The sequence below is a fragment of the Poecilia latipinna genome, unplaced genomic scaffold (assembly GCF_001443285.1).
Source record: "Poecilia latipinna isolate Pla-1442-1.1 unplaced genomic scaffold, P_latipinna-1.0 Scaffold2234, whole genome shotgun sequence".
Taxonomy (NCBI): Eukaryota; Metazoa; Chordata; class Actinopteri; order Cyprinodontiformes; family Poeciliidae; genus Poecilia; species Poecilia latipinna.
Genome location: NW_015114850.1, coordinates 64,279 through 81,718, shown reverse-complemented (window position 1 = coordinate 81,718; position 17,440 = coordinate 64,279). Strand labels below are relative to the sequence as shown.

General features: G+C 39.8%; 1 protein-coding gene across 5 annotated transcripts in view; it reads left to right on the top strand.

The window, feature by feature from the left end:
- LOC106936881 (A-kinase anchor protein 13-like) overlaps positions 1-17,440 on the top strand; it is a 102,283-nt gene that overhangs the window by 20,639 nt on the left and 64,204 nt on the right. For 4 of the 5 annotated variants that reach the window (XM_015018121.1, XM_015018119.1, XM_015018122.1 and 1 more), the window contains exons 3-5: positions 5,685-5,841; positions 10,373-10,536; positions 10,982-11,153. In XM_015018121.1, coding sequence (XP_014873607.1) covers positions 5,685-5,841; positions 10,373-10,536; positions 10,982-11,153 — 493 coding nt within the window. The remainder of the gene's footprint in view (positions 1-5,684; positions 5,842-10,372; positions 10,537-10,981; positions 11,154-17,440) is intronic. The other variant, XM_015018120.1, reaches the window with a different exon arrangement.

Here is a 17,440-nt window from a genome sequence, read left to right as displayed (position 1 = left end):
GGTCCGTTTGGTTTTCACACCCCCTCACCCTTACGGTCCTTTCTTTGAGGGGGGGGGGGCGCCAATTAATGTTTTTGCATCCACCTTAATAATATGTAGTTGCGCCGCTGTTTGTGCAATAAGTCATTAAAAAATGCCTATGGAAGCCCGTTTTCCTCCATTCTGATAAAAAAACAACACATAACATCATTGTAATGACATAACTTTTTAATTTATATCAAGATAAGTTATCTTATTATAATGAAATTACTATCTCATTTTAATTAGATATGTACTTTTTTTATCAGAGTGGTGGAAATGGGCTTCCATACACTCCAACCACTTCCTGTCGTCTTCTTTTGCTTTTCCCCCAGTAGTAATATCTGGTTATCCACACGACTTCCACAATGTGAAAAATTTGTTTTCATTGTAGTTTTATGAAAAACACACAAGTTTTTATACAGCCAAAAAACTAAATCAAAGGGCTAAAAACTTTTAGCAGAACACATTAGTGTTTTTCCCCCGAATTCAGCATGTTTTCATGAAGCAAATTTAATAATTAGTTATTTAAAAGGACAACATGACTATGGATCAAGGCAACAACATGAGAAATATGGAAGACATTTGCTCAGTAACGACATCCACACCAAAGAGCGATGCTGTCAACAAACCCTGGTTGTCCTGCTTCCATTTGGTATGCTCACTATCGAAGCAAATATTGAATTTTTGAGCGTTGTTACTCGTATGGGGTCGATCAAGCTGATAATTAGCTGGTTTTTCTGCTCAGGACGCGTGTCGGTGCCGGCTCTGAATGGGAAGAATTAAAAATTCTCCAACACAATTTGCTCACTTGGACGAACTACCTCACTTGTTCAAACAGAACGTGTCCCGAACCCTGCGGATGCTCTAATAACCACTTATAGCCGGCTTCATTCTGCTAATTACTCTTTGGTTACACATTTGCTGCCTTTACTCATCATACATTAAGTGTTTCAGTTTGATCCCCTTACAAATTACTCCAAAATATATGTAGTTGCTCTTGTGGCTCCTGAATATGTTGATACAAAATTAATGAAGTGTGTGCGTGTGTGTGAGAGAGCAGTAGGGATATTTCTGAGTCGGAGCTTTTGTGGTTCCACTGCTCTCCTAATCACTAGGCAGGGAGAGGAGGTACACACACGAAGCAGATATAGGATATGGAAGAGTGTATGTGTGTGTGTGTGTGTGTGTGTGTGTGCATTTAAAGAGTTGACTTGCTAACTCATTCACCAGCTAGATAATGTTATCTGTGATTTACAATCTGACTCTTCACTGAGACCAGGCAGGTGGTGAGGCCTCATTAGGCCTCAGGTTTTAGGAACTGCTTCAGTCTGTCACTGGGTTAAAACAGAAACTAAATGTGTCTAATTACCTAAGTTGAAGGAAAATGGTTATATTTTTACAGTGTCATTCAAAAATATTCACACCTTTTGGTTCATTATAGCCACAGATTTCAGTCGGTATTATTTGACTTTAATGGAATAAGCCGACACATAATTGGTAAGTAGATGGAAAATAATTTTTTTTGGACATATTCAAATTGGGTGTGCACTGAGTACGGTTTGGCCCAATACCGATTTTTCTACATGAAAAGTCACTATATCTATAAAAGTTCAAGGGATATATTATCACAAGGTGATGCATATTCACTGAATGTTATAGTGAATGCAAATTTGCTGCATTAACAGATGAGTCAATACGTGATTAAAGACATGAACACTGCCATCATAATATACTTATAATGGGTCCTGAACTTTTGCTCTAGCATTTCAAATTTCAAAGCAGTTTTCAAGAATATTAAAAGACAACCGAACAGGTTTGGCTGTTTGATAGGATACTAGGATTAAAGTTCTGCTCTGTTCAGTGATATTTTACAGAGCTGCAACAGGATTTCTGGAGCAGGTTGTTCTGACCAGTGAGGTCAAACTAGACCTGCTTGACTGTGTTTTACATCACCATGTTCAGATGTAGCATACCACCACCAACATCACCATGCCAACTGTTAAGCACAGTGTTGGAGGGATGATGCTTTTAGCTTGATTAGCCTGGTCACCTGACTCTGTAGCGTGAGTCAGTGGGAGCCATTTTCCTGTGAGCTAAAGCTTGGAACAACCTGAATGCTCTGCTGTACCTACAAACCATGAGGTGAAGATAAACATGTAGGGCTGTAGCAATTCCAGGACCTCCATTATTACAATTTCTCAAGGCAAATTAATACTAATACTTTATTTTCTCAATTATTTTTATTCAATCATCAGGATAATTGATAGTTTACTCGATTACTAAAATAATTGTTCAGAAGAGCTCTAATATAGTAACGACAAAGCTCTACATACTAAAAAAAAATATCCCTGAACATTTTGTGCAAAGCTTCGTCTTATTAAGCATTCGCAGTGACATGTTGTCTGTTGTTCTAACAACATCATCCGGCGTGACTGAATGCAGGGTTTTACTACTGAAGTAGTGGATGTGTTTCCGATTTAAAATGAACCTTTTGCTCACCTGGACAAACAGCAGCTGGACGTCGGGGAAACGGCTCCGCTCATACATGCGTATTCGGAAGCGGTGAGGGAGGAGAGGCTGAGTTCTGCAGCCTCCAGCTGTGCTTTTCATGTCACTGAAGAGCTGCTTGCTTCTTGTTGAAACTTCATGATTAGCCGGTCAATACCTCAGCAGGTCACTTTGCTCTCCGCTGGTTTGAAGTATTTAACGTGGCAATGCAGGCGTCCATTTACACACACGGGCGCGTTTTACTCGGCTTTTAAACATATATTTTCTTTCTGTCGCTTAAGTCAGACAAATAAGTAATTTCAATGTGTTTTTGTACAGATTTTAGCCTCCAGCCACCATAGTTCCTGTGTGTGTATGCATGTGTGTTTGTGTGTGCTCTTTTGCATGTTTTGCAAAGATGGCTGTGTGTGGAGCTCTGTTTCCTGCCGTCTCCAGCAGATGTTTCACATCTCCCGTCTCTTCGCCTGCTGCCAACACGTTCGCCTCCAAAAAGAGACTCTCAACGATCTTATTCAGCTGACTTTCTTCTCAACTTTCACTTCTGTTTTCTCTCAGCACCATCCTCCGTCTCGGCTCTCGTTGCCCAATACCGTTACATATATAAATATTTTTTGTGAATGTTTACTCATCGAATCGGCTTTCAGGTGTTCTTATGTCAGAGGAGGTTCCTCCATGTTGCATCGTTTATCAAGGGGTGATTTGGGGAAACCGCGAGGCCCGCCGAGTTGCCGCAAGAAGCCCGAGCTGCTATCGCCGCGGAGTGTGACGGGTCGGCATTCTATCTGAAGTGATCCAGAGGAAGAGAGAAAATCACTTCTCCTTTTGCTTCTCCTTTGTTCGTGGCTGAAAATGTGGAACTTATTTCACACCGATGTATTTTCATTTTCCCACAGAGCACAAAACTGCCAAAATCACCGAGGTGTCAATTCACTCCCGACGCGGCAAACCCTAATTTCCAGTCAGAGCTGAGGATAAGAGATGAGATTTTAATAGAGAGGATGTCATGCCTGCTGGCTTCCGCCGGGCCGGCGACTCATTTACTGCACTTCCTCATCTCTTCTTGTTAAAGCCGACACGCTCGGCACTCCGCTAAGCATGCCGCCAGTCGGCTTCCTGACTTCTGGCTCTCTGAAGGTTCCTCCAGGCTGCCTCTCTCTGTCCGTGGCCTCTGGGCCGACTTTGAACACGTCTCCTCCACTCAAATCGTTCAAATAGCATTTCTGGCTTTGCCAAACAGAGAGGCCTGCCGGTCCCAAGGCTGCTGGTTAGCCTCGCTGCTGCCTTCTAGACTGGAAGAAACATGGCCCTGAAGGAGAGGAAGGCAGCACCTTTGACCCTCTGCTCAGCTCAGACGTTGGGTCAAAAAGCTGCAGCGTCGCTCAGAGTAAATGGGGGGAGACGTTCTCCATTCTGTTGGCCTCAGTGGAGGGAAAAAAAAAAGTTGAATTGAACAATATCCCTATTTTCTGTCCCATCTCCTCCCCCCTTTGGTCTGTCCTCAGATGACACCACATCATTCCACAAATTGTGCAACCTCACTCTGGGCCTTTGTTGCTTTAGAAATAAAGCAGACAGCATTTATGCATAATTACGCTTTTGAATCTTTGCGCTCTGGTAATTCAACGGTTATCTAGTTCACACAGTTGAACTGAATGTGGCTGAAATTTTGTGCTGTTAAAAAGCTCCAGATACTGAAACAAATGAAGGAACTGACTGTCTTCTGGTGTCCTAAACACGGTTGCCAGATCTGAGTTTCCAAACCAAAAACAATGTAAAACCCATCCAACTCCAAAATTAATGTAATGATATTCATGTTGATAGCCCCATGATTTGTCCTTTCTTATATTCTGACCAGAACCAGATCCCATTGGGACTGCAAAGGACTTGACTGATCTCTATGAGACTTGAGTTTTTTTATGACGAAATATCTTTTTAAAACTTAATATTTTCCTGGGATTTCTGCTTTACAACACTACCACATAGTGAAACTTGATTAATTATTGAGAATGTCATGTTCAACAGATTCTAGAGATTTCAAACTAAATTAGCTAGAAAGATGAGTAACACAGCATTTTATTTTGTGTTTTTCTGCCACATAATGGTGACTATTTCAAAAGAACTTTGTCACCAAATGTTGTGAAAAGCAGCCCAAATTTTAAAAACCCCCCCAAAACTTGTTTTTTTTTTTTTTTTTTTTTTTTCTCCAGCCAAACGCGTTTAAAAAACAGCCTAATTGGACGAGAACTTCCCCAATTTTCCAACACTGGTCCTAAATGGCCAACGCTTTTGTGGTTTGTTTTTAAACTGCTTGTATTTTGTAGTGCTGTCAAATCGATCAAAACATTTTAATCAGCTTAATCACACGCCGGCCCTGTGATTAATCACGATTAATCACTATTAGGAGTGGACATGTATTACATTTTTTACTATTTTTTATGATATGTTTCTTATCATGAAAATATTTTTCATTTATCGCTGTCACGATAAATTCCAATTAATGACGTTTAAAGTCCCCCTAACACTGTCAGGATTGTTATTTTTACTATTTTCCTTCTATTTTCTATCTTATTGCTGCATTCATAGCCTTGCAGTTACTTAACAAAAAGAAGGGCTGAAACAATTAATCGGATTACTCACGATTTATTGATCATTGAATTGTCATCTAATTTAGTAATTGATTAATCGTTAACTGACATGTGCAGACTCAAAAAAACGGCATTTGCTGAAAAAAACAACATCATATTCAGAGGAGTAATCAAACCAAAACTGTACAAAACATGTATACATTTTGCATTTAAGCTAAAAATGTCTTTGTCTCTGAATATGTTTTAGCCAGAATTTTAGAATTGTTCCTTTTTTTTGTTTTATCTTCACCCAATTGAGATTTATGCTAAAGTATTGCATTCTTGGCTGTAGAATGTTTACTTTCTTATTTAAAAAGGAATTTATATTTATTTGCATATTTTAATGTGTTTCTAATATTGTATTAGAAACCCATTAAGTTTTCCACGTTTTCATATTCTGGAAGTTTTTTAAAGAAGTCATTTGGCAAGTCCAAAGTAAAACTCTCCTAATAATTTTGTACACATTCTGCTGCATGAACATGCCATTTCTGTATTTTCTCTTCCTTCCACTTACGGTCCCGTTTGTCTCAGCAGGGTCGATGTGTTGTCACAGTGCAGCTTTCCGACGAAGAGCTGGCTGCAGATGATCGGGGAGTGGACTACTTCCTGCTGTTTGCCGGCAGCACACAGAGACATCTAACCAGCACCCTGAGGAGCAGCCATGACACCTTACAGGCGTTGTGTCCCGGTGAGCCGCCGCCGCAACCCCGGCTACTCCCAACAGCAACAGAGAGAGACAGTAATCCACACATATGTGATCTAGCGTCTCTCCTGTTTTCAAAATTTCTATTTTCAACAGATAAAATAGACGAAATTAGAAGAATAAAACCTGAAATTCAATTTGCACTGCAATGGGAATTGTATATACCAGTTACAGTTTCTTCTCAGTTTGTGTCACTACAAACCTTAAAAGTATTTATTCATATTTCACACAAAGTAGCAAGTGATCACTAAGCAGATAGAAATATTATACATTGCTGCTGGAGGCATTATGCTGTTTATTTGTGCACTCTGAGACAATATGTAAGATTTCATTACACTGCAAAAACAAAATTTTTGTGATTTTTGTCTAGTTGAAATTATTGTAGTACACTTGAATTAAAACTAACTTAAAGGTAACTCCTCAACAACATATAAAAGCTTGTTCTAAATCAATAATTCCTGAATACAAACTGTACTAGTTCCACTGGCAGATTTTTTCATTTAAAACTGGAAAAATATCTTACTGTAAGTGAAAAAATCTGCCAGTGGAACTACATGTTGTTGTTTTTTTTTTTTTCTTTTTAAGCTATTCAAGCATTTATTGTCCTAGCTGCTGTTGCATTTTGCAGCAACATGAATCTTTCTCTTTCCTTTTTTATTAATCTGACTGATGAATTACATCTGGCTGAGCTTATATTGAGTAAATTCAGTCCATGTTTGTTGAGCTGCAGAGTTGGTAAATGAGCAACAGCTTCAAACTCATCAAGGAGCAAAGTTCACTGCACACAAGGTTAATAATACCAAAAGATGACTACCACTGACAGTCATTTTGCCTTTTGGGATAGTTAAGCATTTGTGATATTTCAGTTCCGTTGGATACAGTCAGTGTGTCCTGTTGAGTGTCCAACTAATTCTTTGTTCCTCACTTCTGATTATTCCTAAAGTCAATACTTGATCAAAAGAATAATGGTAATATTGACTAGAAACAAACGGATAAATTATAAGTTTTAAAATGATGTTTGGTGAAGAGACTGAAAAGTGTCTATAAAAAGGGTAACTTTTAAAAGTGATTTAGAAGCTGCCTAGTCTGTCATACTGGTTGTCAACTATTGGTATAAATCTGCTGACTGGACTCACAACATTAGCACCATCTCCTCTCTAGTCACTTTCTGCCCGCTGCTTTTCAATAGGGAACAATTTTTTAATGGTTCACATTCAACACCATTTAACCAGCTTCATTCTGATTTTAACCTTTCTCTGTACAGTTGAGTCGGGTATCGTAAAGCAAGACTTGCACCGCAAAAACATAAAATCTGACCAAGTATATTTGGTCTAGTTTTTAGTGCAGATTGAAATTAGACAAAACTAACTTACAGGTAACGTTTTTGAAAATATAGGAGCTTGTTTTAAATAACTAAGTCCTTAATATTGATGAAAGTGTGAGTTTCACTGCTAAATTATTTCAGCTATAACATGGAAAAATGTCTTATTAGTGAAATAATCTTTTAATAGAACAAGTAACTTTTCATCAATATAAAGGAATTATTGACTTCAAACAAGCTCCCACATCCTACTGAAAAGTTGTTTCTAAGTTAGTTTTGTCTTATTTCAATGTACTAAGATTTTTGCTGTTGAAAACTAAACCAAAATTGCTTGGTAAGGTTTTGTGTTTTGTGCAGTGTAGAGCTGCTTGAAACATATTGGACAGTCGACTAAAAACGATAAACTGTATTAAAAACTGCTGCAGTAGTTGGCAAACAGAAGATATAATCTCCTTTTGATGCTTTTCCACGTCCAACAATAAACGATGTGAGGAGAAGCACAGAGCACGAGGGACACGAGGAAGAGCAGTAGCTGAATTTGTTTTCCTCTGCGTCTCCCTTCCTTCCTGACAGGTAAAGAATAAAGACAGGGCATGATAAACGGCGTTATCTTATTAAGAGCTCAGCTGAATTACAGCCGTCTGTTGGGGGTTGCAGAGAGGTGTTACTTTCTTTTCACAGATCGGCTCCGCTTCGCTGCTTCTTCCGTCGGGCCGATTTGGACTCCAAAGGGCTGAGCTTGGAGCCGGCCAGGATGGCACGGGACGGATTTCCCAGACGGCTTAAAAATAATAATAATAAAAACGGCGGTGCATTCTGTGAATCGCTGCTATTTAAATGCCCTCGAGTAAAGCAATAACACAAACTTGGCTTGCCATCAGCCGTCTCAGTTTGTATGTAGAGCCGCGCGGTGGTAAATCACACACGGGGAATGTTGACATTGGAGGCGGTACTGTAGTTGTTCAAAAGATTACAATATTTTAGAAGCAGGAAACCTGCCAGGACTGGATACATTATGAGAGATTTATCACTCTAAGACAGCCTGAGGAAAGTGAGATCATTTAATATAATTAGGAAAGTCAAATAAATCAATAATCAAAACTGAAGAAAATATCTACAACTTGAGGACATTTATGACAACTACATGACCAGATCCAAGGAAGATCATCCTGACGGCAGACTGCAAGATGGGAAAGGAAGTCCCTCCCCAGCCCTTGTGAAAAAAAAAATTGATATGTGAAGATTTCTTTTGAAACAACCAAATATTTTACGGCATCCCCCGATGTTTCATGCAACTGCAGTGTATTTGCATAGACCTCGGTCCTCCACGCTCATTCTGTTGTTGTGATCATCCTTCATTGCATTCATTTGCATAAACAAAATATAACTGATGGCACGGTGCATTGTTAATTTGCTGGAGTCTGACTTGTCAACAAAGGCGGTGGAGTTCAATTGGACAAATGTTTCAGTAAGATAAAGATTACTGGTATTTGCTTCTAATTTTTCTGTGAGTTGGAATTATTCCAGCATTGCAAGTCTGAAATGATGAATATGTACTGAATACAGTTTGCATTTTTTTTTTTTTCGTTTTCCGTTCTGTGCCCAGGTTTCCTCCTCACAGCCTGGGAACAAGCATGTCAGGTTAATCTGTGACTCTGAGTGTCTTTAGTTCGGCAAATCACATTAATGAGCTAAATGTCTGCCGTCGCTTGAGCTACTGAAGTGTTGCCGTCAAGGAAATGACTAAAGTGTCCCTGGGAACCGTGCGGTGTGACAGGGAGGCAGCTCCAAACTGAAGCATAAAGCTTTTTAATGAAAACCATCAGAGGATGTCATGAATTCAGCCTCATTCTCCTAATATTTCCACACTTTGTCAACGTGCGTTTTGTAGACGAAAATAAGTCAGGGTTGTTGTTACTTTGTCAGATTGCTGTACTTTCAGTCAGTATCAACCGTCTGTTCATCACTTTTGCTTTCATAAGACTGCACAACGTCTGCAGGCTGCATCAAACCCATTTCGAAAGATTCTCATGGAACGCTAATATCAGGTTTGAGTAAAGTCCTCATTGGCAGAAAAGTTAAATATTAATTCATATTTTTAATTATTCAATAGAACTGTTCTCTTCTGGGTAGCTCATTAATCCAAAGGTACAACTTAACCAATTTCTAAAGACCAGAATTAGCCAAAATCATGACTGTTGGGTTAATTGGCCTCTCCAAATAGTCCCTGGGTGAATGTGTGTGTGCATGGTTGTGTGTCCTGTCTGTCTCTGTGTTGCTCTTGTGACAGACTGGTAACCTGTCCAGGGTGACCCCGCCTCTCGCCTAGAACGTTAGCTGGAGAGGCACCAGCAGCCCTCCTGACCGCACTAAGGGACAAGAGTGTTAGAAAATGGATGGATAGATGGATGTTTGAAAACATAACTTTGGCTCCTCCCCATGATTATTTTAGGAATTGATTATTCTGACAATAGATTAATCGGATAAGTCAAATGCCACATTCTGCAAATTTTTTATTTAACTGTATAAGCCTTTTTGTACAGTACTTTAAAGCATTAATAGATGCAAATAAACACGTGAATGTTGATATCAGCTGTATTGACGTTGAGTTAATCAGAAAGGGCTGAGGTTTGTACGTTGGTATGCTTTTTTTTTTTTAGCATTTCAGGCAATAAAATTTTCTTATTTAAAAAAGGAATCGAGTTGCTTGAAATGTTGTAGTATTGTATAAAAAGGCTGAAGTGAAATCTTTGCAGAATCCTTTTCTATTATATGATTAATCGTCAGAACAATCAACCGATTAATCAATAACTAAAGTAATTTAGCCCTGGTTAAATTTCATCTTATAATTTAGAATAATGTTTATGTATTTTATGTAAAGAGACTGATGATGATTATGATAAAAATCAGTCAGAACAGGTTAAAACTGCAGGTTTAATAGATGCTAAAGGTGCTGAGGTGTTGATCGGGTTTTTAAAAAATTTTTTTTATACAATTCACAAATGAAAGTAGTACAAGCTCTCGAAAACATTTTATTTCCAGCTGCAGGGCAAAAAAGGGTGAAAAAACACAAAAAAGTGACGAATTATATTGATTGAATGGTGTAAATAAAACGAAAACCAAAAACAATTTAGTCCTCTCCAGGCTGGTTTTCCTCCACTGATCTCCCTTTGTTTCTCTCTCATTGTATTGTAGCTCACAACTGCTGCGAGGTGGTGTTGGTCACCTTGTGTTCAGCCACCCAGACTCCCTCCAGGGACCCTGAGGACCCAGCGCCCTGCCCGGGGTGCGTGGCTCCATTGGCCGAGCATCGATTCAGCTTTGTCCAGGATTTGGCTTTTGACATGGCCCAGTTCTTGGTGAGCCATCATTTCATCTCCCATAGCAGTAGATCTTGTGCAGCACTTGAGAGCAGGGAAACCAAATGATACATTTTGTTTTTGTTTGCTGCCCTAATGTCTGACATTAATACTCTATTACTGAATTCTCCGTCTCTCAGCTCGGAGTCTCTTAGAAACGTACAATTGAAGAGAAGGAAATTGATCCGGAGTTCGGCGTTCATGCACTTCTAAATGGAACATTATTTTCTTTACTCGCTGAACCCGATGTTTTCAATAACACAGCCGCAGCTCCAAATTGCACTCGTGCAAACACGACTCCCTACATTTACGTCTTCCATTATTTATCAGCGCCTGATTAATGCTCTTGTGCTTGACTTTTTTTTAAAAGGAGCACACACCAAAAACTCTGTTCGCTCTCCTCTGCTAAAAAGTCGACTCATCTCTGTAATCACCTTCCACACAGGTGAGCACAGCAGGCCGGGCCGACGGCCTCGACGGGGCCCTGCTCCTGGATGAGTGTCAGATTCCAGTGCAGGAGTGTGAGCGCCTGGATGAGAACCTGGCGCTGGCCCTCCGCCACCTCGTGTTGCCGCCGGGATGGAGCTTAATGGGCAGCAAACAGGCCAACAGCACCGGTGAGCCTGGAAAACCACTGCATGCAGTGCCTTGCTGAACTACTCCTACTTGGGGGTTTTTGTTTGTTCTTTTTACAGTTTGTGATGTTACCAAAAACAATAATGAATCATATTGGACTTTTGTGATAAACCAATTTTGTGTATGATTGTTATTAATTAAAAGTGCAGTATTATGTAAAATTGACTTTTTTGAGCTTTACATCATGTCATTATCTTATTCCCTCATCAAAAAAAGTGTTGCCTTGAGTCTTTTATGCATGTTTTAGAAATCCTTCAATCTCCAGTGGCAACCGTTCAGCTGTGCAAAACAGCTGGAGGGACAGAAGGTGCATCTCCTCTTCTTTTTTTAGGTACAGTTCCTCGTAGGAGCTGCAGTTTCCAAGCTCCTTCAGACTAGCCAATGTCAATTAGCAAACACCTGTTGGAGCTGCGCATCTGCTGAGCTCAGCATACGAGCTGCTTGTCAGTGCACTGCTGGTAAAAATATTGTTAAAGGGTTAAAAGAGGATCCATGTTGTGGTGACTTCAGAATGAGTAGAAACCTTTAAAGAAACAGAGGCCCAGTTTCAACATCTTAAATCAGGAAGTAAAATTTCTTTTGAGTCATATTTGATGTAGCATTTTTATAACAACTGAAGGTAATATTGTTACTTGATTTTGCTATAAAATGACTACCCGCATTGAAAACGCATAAAGCTATGCCTTTAAGTCTTTTGACAAGTTTTGAAAACTACCTACTCTTTTCCTTCCTATTCACAACTACAGCTGAAATCAGAAATTAACATCGATATTCTTTCCGTCTCTATTGTTGCATTCAGAAAATGGAAAAAAGTTTTTCGGACAGTGAGGGGAAAAAAAGTTAATGTATCTTTTTATTGGCTGTATGTATAAATGACTGGTAACCACTTTACGTTTACTTTCTGTCAGCCTATCTCCAATAGACACATTAAAGGTTGTGGTTGTGACCTGCTAAAATGTGAAAAAGTTCAAGGGCTATGAATGGTTTTGTAGGGAACTATATTATAGCTAAACGACACAAAACTGTTAAGTTGTTTTTGTTTCTATGTACTGACTCAGTGTGTGTAATTTGCATTATGGTCTGATTGAAGTAATTGCCTTTTACAAAAGAATATCGCTGTTCAATAATAAATTGCTCTCTTACTCACAAGCACCATTAGCGCAGAAGCAGAGTGGAATTAACCATGTTTTACGTTGCAGCAGCTAGAGGCAGTAATGTCCGGGGTAACTGTGGTCTGAACCACTTGTTTGAATGGGTTCGAATACATTTATAAAAATTATAGCTATTCAATTATAAAACCTTTTGTCTGTAACAAAAAAAAAAGGTTATAATCCATTCCATGCAAGACTGGACCTACAGGGTTTTGCTGTGCCATAGTTGTAGTCGGGAGAGGAGGCAACTCAAAGACGATCCCAGCAAATTCTGCTTTTTCTACTAAAACTAATATGCCTGGTCTATTTCCAGCCATTAAAAGCAGATGGGAAAAGCATGATGACACAAAGATTGCCGTCAGTTCACAAACTGTAACATGGATCACATGACTACATTTATTTTTTGACTGAGTTTGGTTTTAATGCATGAGAAGCCACAAGGGACCCTTCTTTACCAAAGAAATGTGAAATGACGAGCGATAACGAGGTGTGGAATTCACCAGAAGGAGCGAGAGCGACGCTGACTAACACTGTAGAGCAAAACCAGTCTGCAGAGGCCATGCCTAATAAAGTCTCAATCTTACATAGCTGTCATACTTCTTGGTAATGCAACTACAAAACTGGCTCTATAGAGATGATGCGCTTAAGCAGAATGGTGCTAGATGAAGGGTGAACACTGCCTGGGAAACACAAGATGTTTGTGTCGAATTTGTCCGTAGGGTATCCATTTCTTCCTGATATCTGGCCTTCCTACCAGAAACTTTTGACAGCTTCAAAGCATCATAGAGGTTTATGTACCTGATGTTGTAATGCCAGTGAGAAGTATCAGCATCATTGACATGAAGGCATGTGCTAGTTTTGGCCTTTTAAAGATTCATTTAAAACATATTTTTAGGGTTCAATGATTCTCTGTCAAATACTTTCAATACTTAAAGAAAAAATAAAAAAAAAAACAAGAACTGGATGCGCAAGTGAGAATTTATTGTAAATTTTTTTTCTCATCCACACAGTGTCAAAGAAATTTAAAGAGGCAGTATTGTGTAAAATCGACTTTTTTGAACTTTACATTACGATTTTATTTCCTCATCAAAATCATACCCAGAGTACTGCTATGGTTCTGTAATGCACGTTTGAGAAATCCTTGAATCTCCCGACGTAACCAATGGGGGCGCCTAAATGCTTGCAATCACTAAGAACTGCCTTCCTGCCACTCCTCCTCGGAGCTGCAGTCTCCAGACGAGCTTCCGCCTCACAGATCACCCCTCCCTGTCTCTTCCCTCACAGCTCCTCCAGACTAGCAGCAGCAACAATTGGCAAACATCTGGTGGAACTGCTTATCATACAAACTACTTCTCAGTCCAATTCTCCAAAGAACATTTGTAAAACTGATGGAGAAACATTGCAATCTTGACATGGTGAAAGCGGAGTGTCGGAAAGAACAGGAGCTTCTTAAAGTGACAGAGGCCCAATTATAGTCAATTTTGATTTAAGTACGCAGCATTTTTATGACAACTGAAGGTAACATTTACTGGACTGTGCTCCAAATTGTGGCTATAAAATATATAATCCTACACCTTTAATTTCAGACAAAAGTCATTTAGTAAGTTGCATAGAAACTCCAGGCTTTTTATGGATGTCAACAAGATCCTGATTTGATTCTAGCTGTATGTTTTTATTTATTAATTAATTTTCAATGGGGCTTAGGTCAATGTCATTTCAGAATCTGCATGTTTGCAGCTTTTTCAAACTTGCTCACATTTGTTTGGTTAATATTCCAAACAGACAAAATGGTTCAAATGTGTCTTTGAAAGACCAAATCCAAACTTATCGTACCTTAACCTCTATAAAATAACACTGTTTTGTTGCTACGTAAGTAGCAGTAACTACTCAAACAATGTAAAACACCGTAGACTCGGCTCTCGTCCTCATCTTCTCTGGGCAGAGGCAGCAGCAGCTTGGTTTGTGAGAAGTGGCTGTATCAGTGCAAACTAAGACACGGTTTTATCGAAATTAAAGTGGCAATTTTCTCCGGCCGTTGACTCATTTCACTTTAATCAGTTAAAGGAAACTAAATGAGCTGATGTGGATGATAAACTCTGCGAGGTAATTGCTCTGTGTGAAGCAGCGTAAATAGGACTTCTGGGAGTAGTTAGTGTGCTGCCTCTGCCTCTGGCTATTGCGAAGATAATATCTCATGGTTCAGCTCAGATTTGGATGTTTGGACCAAGGCAAAAGAACCGGCGAAATATTTCAGTGCGACTGACGAAAACGGGCTGACAGGACACAGGAAGTTCTTGCCGCTGGGTTTGAGAGCCTCCGCGCTTCTTAAGAAGATTTTGTTTGTCGTTGGTGTTCAGTCGGAGAAATAAATGGATGAATTCAGTAATGGGCTTCCTCTCAATTAGATAAGATCCACTTGTTAACGTAATGGACACACACAGACACACCCACTCTCCCCCCTCCCCTTTTTTATATTTTTTTTTTGCATCGCAATCAGTTGTCACAGTTTGGACATGGAAAGCTGCTTCCAGCTGCGGTGAGTGATGTGCGCTCTAATAGGCTCTGCTGTGCAATATGTCACCTCTTCAACGCGAGACGTTCCGCAACGATGAACTGCAGGGGAGGGGAGAGGAGCGCGGCCCCGCTCTCCCATTTATCAGACCTGTCAGATGATGGATAGCGGAGGAATGTAGGTGGAGGTGACGGTGGTTTATCTCAGTCATCCTTCACGCTGTGGGCCCACAGCAGCCACTGATCTCACGCCACCGCCAGCTATTTATTGTTGTCGGGGGGGATGTTCATCTCACCTGGGAAATCTTGCATGTCATTAAAACGGTTTAACAGTTCCCAGTTTGTCTGAGCGGGCTGCTGCAGTAGGTGTCAAATTATCTTTGGACAGTGAGCTACGGTTCACAACAAAAATCGATATCTGTCTGAAGGATCCGCAGTTTCGATCAGCTCAGTGTTGTAGAGTTGATCTTGTATCATTTCATAAAGCAGACGTGCTTTGTGCTCGTAGGAGAAATATTGTTCCCTCTTTACGAGTTAACGCCATCCTTTATGGCCGCAGTGGAATTAATGTGATGTGCTTTTATCAACATACATCAGCTTTACATTACCATAGCACCCATATATAACTTTGCATTTAGAAAGAGGCAGTGTTACGTGCTTCTCAAGCACACAGTCCCATTTTACAGCACAATCAAGTTATCTCCATATATAGCCTATAAAAAGGCTATATATCAAATATGACTTAAAAGACATTTCACTTCATAATTTAAATGCCTTGAAATTGGACATCTCCTGCTTTTTCTGAAACTCCACTTTCAGGAAGTCATCACAACATCTCCTCTGTTAACCCTTTAATAGTTTTTACCAGTGTTCAACTGAGAAGACGCATGACAGAATCAATGCAACACGCCAGGTAGGTTTTCGATGAGGGAATAATATAACATGATGTAAAGCTAAAAAAAAGTCCATTTTTGCACAATACTGCCCCTTTAAAGCCTTTTGTGTAGCAGCTTATTTTAGAATGTGTAATCTGCAGTTATTCTACACCTGTTTTAAATCTGTTTTCAGAGATAACAGATTTAAAAGGGCAATACTAGAAGAAAACCTATCAGAGGCTGCATAGTACCTGACTGCGCCGTGAGGTTTAACATCTAGCTGGACATTGACCCTAAAGATACACCTAGAGTGGTTTAAATCAATGGTTCCAAAACCTTTTTGTGTCCAACCTTCAAAATACAGCACAACACTCCATATGCCCTCTTATCAGTTGAGTATGCAGGTATTACTACATTTTAGTTAGTCAGTTTTGTTTACCTGCATGGAGTTTGCCTTCTTAGGTTCTTTCCAGGTACTCTGGCTTCCTCCTACACTCTAAAGACATGACTGTTGGGTTAATGGGTCTCTCTAAATTGTCCTTAGGGGTGTCTGTGTGTGTGTGTGTGTGTGTCTGTGTCTGTGTGTGTGTGTGTGTGTGTGTGTGTGTCTGTGTGTGTGGCTGTTTGTTCTGTGTGCTTTTGTTTTGCCCCATGATGGACATGTAGCTTGTTGCCCTATGACCTCCTTCTCGAACAATGACTGCTGGAAATAGGCACTTATGGCCCTGCAACAATAAGTGCGTACAGACATTGAGTAGATGGATCTACAGACTTGTTGATCTGCAATCCTAAGCAATGTCTCAACTTCAACTTTGGGAAACCCTTTTTTTTTTTTTTTTTTTTTTCCCCAGATCAAAGCCTATAGGTATAAGACAAATCTCTGCCAAAGAGATGACATTCTTTTTATCCATCCAATCTGAGGGAACTTTCATTTCCCAAAGAAGAAAAATGTGAACATTTTCAGTCTTAAGATTTGCAGAGGTGGAAAAAACAAACCCTATGCAAGGCAACCAGCTGAGAGCTTTGTTGTGTTTCTGCCAAGGAGCAGCAAACCTTTTCGTCCAGCCTTCAAACTGAACTAATTTGCTGAGCTTTCTGGCTTTCTTCTTTTCCGTTCTCTGTGTGAAAATTTCATGGCTTAGAATGGCAGCCATCTTTCAGTAAACCCACCAACTAACCCAGCAGCCAAGCATTTCCTGCCACAGTTTGGCATCTCGCATTCCAGTCCGGCCCCGGCCCGACCAAGTGGAGCGTTACGTTTCAGCAATTAGATTAAAAGTTCATCAAGGCAGGGCGGTTGGGACCGGCCCAGGCTAAATGGACTGTAACCATTCATCTGCAGACGCTACTGATTATATAGAAGTTGCTTGATAATTATTCAGGTGCTGATAAGTTTCTCCCCTGTCCCCTTTTTTTCCATTTCTGGCCTCCACTAAACGCTGCAACACGCTTCCTGTTTTTGCCACACAAATAATCACACACGCCGTGCAAAACGTTTTCATCACGGTTTGCAGGCCAGAACTCATTTAACTAAGACATTTCTTTAAAAGTCCATAGACTTTTCCATAGTCTTCCACAGACTTTTCTTTGTAAGGTTTTTACGCAGAAGTTGGATCAGGTTCCTTTAGAAGCAGATTTTTTTTTTTTTTTTTTTTTTTTTTTTTTTAACCACCCTTATAAGGAAATTTGAAGAGTTTTTTTTTTTTAATTGGGTTGGTTTTGGGTTACTGT